General features: G+C 24.4%; 1 protein-coding gene across 1 annotated transcript in view; it reads right to left on the minus strand.

The window, feature by feature from the left end:
- LOC100202044 (GAS2-like protein pickled eggs) overlaps positions 1 to 9,995 on the minus strand; it is a 46,009-nt gene extending 36,014 nt beyond the window's left edge. Inside the window, exons 1-2 of the mRNA XM_065814649.1 lie at positions 9,388 to 9,995; positions 451 to 543 (exon numbers count right to left, since the gene is read on the minus strand). Coding sequence (XP_065670721.1) covers positions 451 to 543; positions 9,388 to 9,990 — 696 coding nt within the window. The 5' untranslated portion in view covers positions 9,991 to 9,995. The remainder of the gene's footprint in view (positions 1 to 450; positions 544 to 9,387) is intronic.
- Positions 9,996 to 10,292: the final 297 nt, after the last annotated feature.

A 10,292-nucleotide genomic window follows, 5' to 3' on the forward strand; every position in this document is an offset into this window, starting at 1 on the left:
CAACAATTTAGGCAGTACAAGTGAAAATTGGAATTCTGACTTCCTTGTATTTTTATCTAACTTCCTCTTTATTTTTATTTTTTACCCCCATGCATTTGAGTACACTAAATGCTCCCACTCCCCTTATAAGCATAAGAACTTTATTGATTATCTCTTAAGCAAAAATATGTTTATTACAATTTTTTACAGAACATGAATCAACAATTTAATTCTAGTGTGGCTTGCGGTCAAATGTGCATTTTTAAACAGCTGTTTCATCATAATTTCAATAGGATTTAGAAGCCAAACAAAAAGTTATCATTTAAAACATAAAAGCAAGAGATTTATATTAATTACTTTCTTAATCCTGTTCATCTTGATTTCTTATAACAAAGTCATTAACAACCAGTTTCAGTTAGAAATTATAAATATGGCAAAAAAAGAAAATTAGAAAACAAAATAATAACATACTCTTATGAAAACAGACAGTTTTTTATTAACCAGATATTTTCCTTCAGAAATTTTTTCCACAGCAACATTGTATTTTCTGGCACAACGCTGCACCTAATAAACAGAAAAAATATTAGTTCACTTTCAGTTTCTTTTTCTTATTAATTCACTATCCATTCAATCACTTATGCTAGGTAAGAAAAAAGAAAGAAATTTATTTATGTATAAACTCTGGTAGACAACAAATAAATTAGTTTTTTTAATTAAGTATAAACAAGAATATTGCATAATATCAAGGATATTACATGAGTAAAGTAACATTATTATTGTACTACAATTATACCTTTCAAGTACAGCAACAAATAAATATTTTACAAACACTTCACAAATATTTTTTTTTATAACTGAAAGTAAAATATAAAGAATGGTAAAAACCCTAACCCTTTCAACTCTAATAGCCCAAGCTATTAGAACTGAAAGGTTACATGAAAAAAATATTGGATGCTATTAAAGAGATTCTTGGTAAGCAAAAAATGCATAAAAAAGTCTTACCAAGTGTGATTACTGTAGATAACACACAGATCTATGATGTAAAATTGGTGGCAACAAAATTTAACAAGTTTTTGTTAATACAGGTCCAAACTTAGCCAATAAAATTGAACACACTCCTGCACATTTTTCGAACTATCTAATGAAGTCTGATAAAAACTTAGCATTTAAAAACTTACTTTTAAAGAACTTGATGACTTGATAAAAAAATTAAACATAAAAAAAGCAACAAGCAATGAATCTATTTCAGCTAGCATAATCAAAGATTGCTATGGATTTATTAAAGAAGTTTTATCAGATATTTTCAACAAATCTCTCAAAACAGGTGTTCTTCCAAATAAACTGAAAGTTGGAATTATTACACCCATTTTTAAAAGAGGAGATGAAAGTCTAGTTACAAATTATTGACCCATATCGGTGTTACCTGTTTTTATTAATAAATGATAAAAACATTGTAAATTACATTAACTTAATTTAACATGACGTTATTTGATACTTGTCATGTCATTATTTCTTCTTTTTCTTTACCTTATTATTTTTTATATTTATGTGTTTATGTTTTTCATTGATGGATAAAAATTCACCACGAGTAAAATATCAAAATTCAGGTCAATGCAAAAAATGCTTAAAAATAATACAAGCTTCTGGCTGCAGTACAAGTTGTATGCATGTACACCTTCGAACACAGCACAATAATAACCTTCTAAAAAGAGATAAACCAGATGAACCAAATAAAATTATATCTACACCAATGAAAATAAACAAATCTATGAATTTGAGTAACACATCAAAAATATCAACATAATTCAGAAAATCAGCTGATGATTACATCTTATGATTTAAAGATAAGTTAAGTACTAAGGGTTATGCTAATATTCCAAAGTTTCTAAATTCAATTCAAAAAAATCTGAATGAATATGCAGCTTAAATACCAAAGTTAAATGTATTGCTTTTTTAAAGGATAAAATTAAAATATTTGGTATTTTCTTAGACAATGTAGTTTCAATTACAGTAGATGGAGCATCAGTAATGAGAAAAGTAGGAAAGTTAATTAGTACTAATCATCAATTATGCTTAGTGCACAGCATTTAATTGGCAATTATCAAGGTTCTTTATGATAAAGATAATTGTTGTTCGCCAGCATATTTAGGAGAAGAGGAAAAATCAACTTATTTAGAACAAGAATATTTTTCGAATGATGAGGAAGAACAATATGCAGGTAGTTTAGGGCTATTATCTGAAACAAACATTGATTCACTTATTAGGCATGCAAGTATTGGTCCGCTGATAGAAAAGATTCGCAACTTTTATTAATTTTGGACACTCAAACCCGTTGGAGTGGCCTACTAAAAATGTTGGAACGTTATTATATAGTTAGAAATCCTATACGAAAAGATCTAATTGATATAGAGTCTACAATCACATTTGACAAAAATGATATTGGCTTATTATCAAATATAATATCATCCTTGTGGTCTTTAAAAGTTGCTATATAACCATTGTGTTGCAAAGATATTAATCTTTACACAGCTGATATATCATTACAATTTATATTAAATAAAGTAACTCAGCAAAAAACTTTATCAGCAACGAATTTAAGAATAAATTAATATTATGAATAAAGGAAAGGAGAAGTATTATGTCAGATGTCACTTTCTTCATAACCCAAACAATTTGAATAGCAGTATAGTTAAAAAGTTTCGGAACATTTAATAAAATCAGTAAAACTGCCATAACTAAATCAATTATTGAGTTAAATGAACATATTTCTAACAATCAAAATGAAAATGTTGTCAGTGAAAATGATGATCATTTTAACAAACGTTGATAAAGTTATAGTAGTCAATGTACCTTCAGCTTCATCACCTTTACCAAAATTAAATACTGAGATGAATATATTGATAAAAAAAAAAAAAATTATATTCTAGAAAAAGATACTAAGAAGAAAAACAGGAAAGAAATAACTTATTTGCAAGAGGAAAATATTCACAACAAATATCTAAAAATTGTATAAAATTATCTCTTGATCGATGTTGAAGCAGAACATGCCTACTTGGCTGTGGGGCTCATCGCCACAAAATTAAGTTTGCAATTAAGTGACATAAGTATAAATGATTTATACTTTTTGCAAACATATTTTCAAAAAGATGATACATTAAAAACCATATGTATATAAAATGTAATTTATTTATATTATATTTGTATTTATTTTCAATATATTTTTACTACTAGTGCATTATTAAGTAGTGTAAACTAAAAATATTAAAAGATGTTTTCCGTTTAAAAAATTTTTAAACTCTTTATTAATATTGCATATTTCAGAAAAAAATGTGCAAAACTACCAGTAATTTACAGTTTTACCAGTAATTGATTTTTTTTTACTAAGTTACTGGTAATCAAAAAGGACAGTAAATTTACAATCCCTATTACCAGCTCTCTACATGTTGAATGTTAAAAAGATGACGTTTTTTATAACTTTATGTTTGCCAAAAAAAACTGAATATTGTCAACAAGATTTTAAGGCACAATACATTTATTTAAGGAATTTTTAAAACAATAAATTTACACAAAAATTACACAAATTTAAAACTTACACAAAATTTATTAAATGATAAAAGTTATATATTGATAAATAATATAAAATAGAGGAACAAATATATAAATATCTATATCGAGAAACTTGGAAATTGTTTAGTCATAAAACTTAATACAGTACAAAGGAAAAAGTTGACAGAAGTTTTGAATGAATAAAAGCTTTTATGACATGCAGAGACAGATACAGTAAAAGGGTGCGACTTTGCTGAATGACGAGTCAAGCGTAAATAAGTTTTGGTTGATGAAACTAGGGATGATAGCTTCTTTGATCAGTGACCATAATAGTATTTGTAGAAAAGAGAAAGAGATGCAACCTTACAACAATGGGAGAGTGGCTCAAGCTTGGCAGACAATGCAGGTCTAACTATGTTTAAATGCACTTTTAGAACTTGTCTAGAAGAGAAAGAACATTATTAGAAGAATCAGCCTAGTTATGACAACAGTATTGTATATATGGACAATAAGAGATTCATAGAGATAGAGAATGGAATTAGGAGTAAAAAAATGGCAAGTAGAACCTTGCGATACCCCTGAAGTGACTGAAAATGAGTGATGGCCTTCAAGGATTACTTTAACACTATGGTTGGAAAGAAATGATTTGATAACCTCAAAATGTTTACCAGATACACCATATGAAGTTAGCTTATGGAGAATAACAGCATACTAAACTTTATTGAAAGCTTTTATGTCAATACACGTCTCTTTCAGTTACAGCACTTAGCAAGTCAGCTGCTTAGTTATTAGACTCAAGATGGGATTTTAGAAATAGTAAGTTAAATATAAACATATATGTTTGCTATATGTTTATATACTGGCATACTGTATCCTTACATATTTATACAAACTTAAGAGGAAGGAGAGTTGCTGAAATAACTATAAACATTCCTACAAAGCAGCAGAACATGGAGCAGGTTGCACTGGATTACATATGATACACACAGCATAACTTTAAAATAAAATATATTCATATATTATTAAATTGAATTATAAAGAATGACTTTACTAATTGATTTGATAAAGCACTAAATATACTTTCACATGAAATGGTGAACTTTTATTAACTAAATGTTTGTATTGCTGTTCATCTTGATTGTCTAAGGAAAAGCTCTCTAGTTTTTAGTTCCATGAAAAAAAGAAGTGATATTAGTATATTAAATTAAGTATATTAAATTCATTTCTTGTGCTTTTAAAAGAAATTAAAACTTAACTATTTTTATTTAGTGGTTTTGTGTTTGATTAATTATATATAAACAACATATATAGTATAGAGCTTATATATTTACAAAAATGACATTATGTTCCATGTCATTTAAATAAAAAAATTGCACTATAAAAACTTGTCCAAGCCATAAGTGTGTAGCCATGAAGTTTTAAACTTAAAAAATAAATAACTATTTTAAATAAACTTCTAAAGTAACTGAATACACAAGTTGTATGAAAGATTGCATATGAAAGAAATCTATTATTGAAGGGGGGGGAAAAATCATTTTTAATTTATTTCTTCTTATATTTTAAAATAAGAATAATGAAAATAAAGGATATAATGGCAGTATTTAAATTTTAGATTTTTTTAATTAAAAAATGAAGAGAGTGCAAGAAACTTTATTGTCCTTTGTAAATGTCAAAAAAACAAAACTCAATGAAGAAATACTAGAGAAAACAATCAACTCTGCAGATATCAAACCTATACAATCAATTTCAAATAAAACATCAGCTTCATGTTCATCAGCATTATCTACAACAAGAAAAAAATAATAGTAAAATAAAGAAAACAATAAATATGAAATACCCTGTATTTCGACTCAAATTGGTTACGATTGGTAACAAAGTTACACTTTTTTACTAAATAAACTTCAAAATGCAATAAATATTTATCATTGTCATATTGCTATTTATCACGATTTATTTTATATTCAACGTTCAAAATTTTTTAATATAATTATCTTATTAAGAATTGCTTTTTTTGTTAGTTTGTTTTTTTGCCATTTTTATTTTAATAATTTTGTTTGATATCTATATAAAACGTCTTTTATTTTAATTTTGTTGCTGTTTTTTATTTAATTATTTTATCTAAAATTTAATTTAAACATTTATTTTGCCTTTTTTTTTTAATATTTCATTTAGAATTTATTCAAAGCATTCTTTTTGCTTTTTTATTTTAATTTAAATAGTATATAAAGATGAATTTTTAAAATCATACAATTTTGTGTTATGTTACGTCTCAAATGGTTACACTTTTAAAATATATGTATATTTTTAAAGTGTTTACCAATTGAGACATAACATGAATCAACACTACCTTACATCCAAAATATACATTTATTTTAAAAGTAGAACCAATCAAGATATAATGTAACACTAAAAATGTTGTAAAGATTAACCAAAAAAATTGTCACCTAGTTGTAAATTGGAACTTTTTTTTGTGATCAAGTAGAACTATTTTTTGTGACAAAGTAACTAATTGAGACAAAACATTTGTCCATTAAGAATAAAATGAATTTTATTTAAACAAGTAAATAAATATAAAAAAAAAATTTACTTAACTTTAATACTAAAATTAAGTTTCATCTTAAGTGTTAGTTTGTTCAAACAATGTTAGCAAAATTAACAAAATATATATGCAAATCTTTGTATATCATTTTGTGCTAGAATAAGAGGAAGTACTGGAGGAGTCTAGTATTATATGAACTATCTTTATATATAAGAAATTAAAAAAGAGAAATAATATTGCTGTGTATTATAAAAATGTTACATTTCAGTTGTGTATACATAGCAGGGCTTGTGATGAAGAAAATCGTCAAGCGTGTTATATCGCGCTCGTAAAATTAGAATATGTTTTCATCGAGCGTGATTATGTGCGCTCGAGATAATGTCGGCGAGTGCAATTATGAAAATTGCTGAAGGCGATGCTCATAAAAAACTTTTTTTATATCTTTTTTTATTTGTTGTTATTTATTTTACATAATTATTTATTTTACATAATTCTTTTACATAATTAATTATTATTTTACATAATTATTTATTTTACATTTTTTTACATAATTCTTTTACATAATTAATAATTATTTTACATAATTATTTATTTTACATAATTCTTTCGTCAAAAAATGTTTGAATTAGTATCACACTCATGAAACTACTTCAACGAAGTAGATTTTTATACTTCCAAACTTCTTGTATATTGTCAGATCCCAATTTTATTTTTAACTATTTATGTTATAAAAAAATAATATCAAACAAAAATGCAACTTCTTATTGATTTAGTATTGAAGTATAATTTAGTGACTTAGTTTTGCTTCGTTGTTTTGATATATGTATTTTAAAATGTTACGCTATAAACTTAATTAACAGTTAATGGTTTTTATATTTCTTGATATTTTTTATTCAAATTAATTATTTAATTTTTTTCTAAAATTTCTTTTTTAAATTATGTTTTTTTATCTTAAAAAAATAACACAAGAATAATTTGAAATAATAATAAGAATAATAACTTTCCATTTAATAAATATTGACATCATTACTTTGTTTCCTTTTCGAATGTCCTTGATTGCGAACATTTTAAACAACAGAATCATTTTAAATTTGAGTTAAAATAATTAATAGTTAATAAAAAGCCTATACTATAAACAAAAACTAATTTTAAAAATTACTCTATTATTAATATTTATTTTTATTATAAACGATGTGTGGAATATTACAAACAATAAATCAAATAAATCTTACTTGATATTTTCACAAGATTAAAAATACTCTGCAGTTTCAATTTTCTTATAATGGTTTTCTAATTTTCTATTCTTATTTTATTTGCTCATTTTTGTATTCACATTGTGTTTCCACGTGCACATTCCATTATTGAAATTAGTGACGATTAACGACTTTAAACTGCTCATTCATTACTTTAGTGCAGAAGAAGATAACGTAGTGCTTTTTATATTTTATATCAGTGCTTTGATAATATAATATCTTTATTAAAAATCTTGTTAAATATTTTATGAAAATAAAAAATAATCCCGAACTGTTGGAGGAGCATTATTTTATACGCTCGTTATAAGTCATTTATCATTTTAATCATTTGTGTTTTTCTTGTTTAGTTATATCCTAAAATAAGGAGTTGATTTAAAGGCATTTTTTTGAATACATGAATTTAGCAGTGGACAATGTTAGGATAAGAAGACTATTTTACCTAAAACTTTAATAAATGCTTTTGTTGCTAATACTAATTTTGTTGTTATTAGTAAATAACTATTGAAAACTGTTTAAAGTTTTTTAAACATTTATTAACTATATTTAGTAAATTTTATTTTAGTAGTTATTAATGAGTAAACAATTAGTAATCAAATTTTCAAATACTTTAAACAATATTTAGTTAACATTTACGTTACATAATATATTTACATATATTAAATTGAGTAATATTTGTAAAATTAACAAAATAGTCTTACGTCTTGTATTCAAATAACAATGCTAACAAAAAACATAAGCATTGGATAAACGTATTTACTGTTATTTTAATTTTAAAATTTTAATTTAAATATTAGCAAATCTGTTTATTTAACTTTTAATAAAGGTTAATAATTTTTGAAGTGATTTTAAAGCGCCTTTTAAATTAAAGATAATTAAAGAAGCGACAATTACGGTAAACATAATTTACAAAATGTTATACTTTTTTGATTAAAAACACATTTTAAAAGACATATTGTATTTTTAAAATATATAATATTTTTTAATTATTAAGAATAATTAAAAAAGTTTAATAAGTTACATTTACTATGAGTTATTTTAAACAGATCTTAATAAAACTTTTATTAAGTTATTGTAATCATTACTTTTATTATTTAAAAAGTCAAAAAGAAAAGAAATAAAACTTTTTGAATAAGTTTTTGTTTTGTTTTTTTGTTTTCCTCACGTACAGCTAAGGATCAAAAGTTCATTCATTTAAAAATTTAATTTGTGTGATAGTTATTTAGACTTTACTTTTGTTCATTTACTAACAAAGCAGTTTACTTTTAATTGCCAAAAAACAAAGTTTAACTTAACTTTGAATAGATATTTCAAAATCGTTTTATCTTTCGAAAAAGCAAATTTTTTATACATTCAATTGTTATAAAATTTTGCAACAAGTTTTTAAAATTAAGTTTCTTAACGATTTTCATTTTGGTAAAACTAACGCCCAGTTAGCAACCAAAGACAGTTATGTAATAGTCAAGTATTATATATATGTAAAAAAGCTATTTCTTTGTAATTCGTTTTATTGACCGAAAGAAAAATGAAGTATCTATAATTAATTGAAAATTATTTATACACTAGTGCATTTAAAACAGAAAATTTTTTTTTTACTTTTAATAAAAAAGCAAAAGAAAAATTAAAAAATAGAAAATAATTTTGTGACGCTTTTTTTGGGCGCCCATACCGCTCCACCAGTACTAAAACAGGTCTGGGTTTGTCCCTAATATATATATATATATATATATATCTATATATATATATATATATATATATATATATATATATATATATATATATATATATATATATATATATAGAATTTGACTCACTTAAGTTGCATTTCTGTGGTCATTTAAAAAAATGATTAATTTTATTTAGTTCCATGAATTATTTTAAATGCTTTTACTAAATCAATTAAAAACTGTCAACTTAAAATATCGATTTTTTCATTTGCAGCATATTTAAACAAGGAAGTATAAAAAGCTTTGAAAAAATAAGAAAACTAAAAAACTAAAGTTAAATAACTAAATTTACTTATTAAAAATTTTTGAAATATTTATTACTTAATATTTCAGAAGTGCAAAATACCTTTGCATCAAGGTTTAAAGTTTTACATCTTTTCTTTTTCCGAATGGTAACATTTCGCATCCAATCAAAACTGTTTTTATTTTCTTCTTCTATTTCTATCTCTAAGTTCACTATAGAGGGAACTACTTCAATACCATATCGATGTACGATTCTGCCAAGTTCCAGAAGCGTTAAAATAATATTTTTAGTTTGCTTGTGTAAAACAAGATCCTCTGAAACAAATAAAGTTGAATCTCTAATACCAATCTTACGACACCATTTTAAAAAATTCTCAGCATTCTCACGAGCAAAAAACGATTCTTTTTTAACTTGATGATGAAAATTAAATTCAAAGGAGGGTAAAACTTCTGGAATGATATATGCTTCATTAGATAAATTCTTGTTTTTTACTTTACTTTCTTCTGAAAGTTTTTGAATTTTTATAGCAAGCATGCATAAGGCTACCCCATCATCTAACATATCTAAAAAGTTATTTACATTTATATCTAAACAAATGTATGCAGAAAGCCATTCTGCAACATCTTCCATTAATGGAATAAGACTTTTCTCATTTCTTTCATTTATTTGAACCATAAAATAATCTTCATCTTCTAAAGTTGGCATTATAAGTGCCTGTCAATAAAAATAGCACATTAAAAAAAATCAAAACAAATTCTATTTCAAAAATTAAACTTATTTAATAATATTTTAGATTTATGATAAAAAAGCAAATAAAACAGTTTATGTTAACAAACATGTTAATACTTTACTTTCCATAGTTTTCTTTGATTAACAACTGAGCTTTTAAATTTCATCTAAGATTGATACTATTGGTATCTATCTATGAAAGTTAAAAGCAAAAAAGGCCTGAGCCTTGTATTAGCGAACCAAATGAAATTTTGTTAAAAAAAGACAATTTTTTGTTT

This window comes from Hydra vulgaris, chromosome 12 (assembly GCF_038396675.1).
Source record: "Hydra vulgaris chromosome 12, alternate assembly HydraT2T_AEP".
NCBI classification, from domain to species: domain Eukaryota; kingdom Metazoa; phylum Cnidaria; class Hydrozoa; order Anthoathecata; family Hydridae; genus Hydra; species Hydra vulgaris.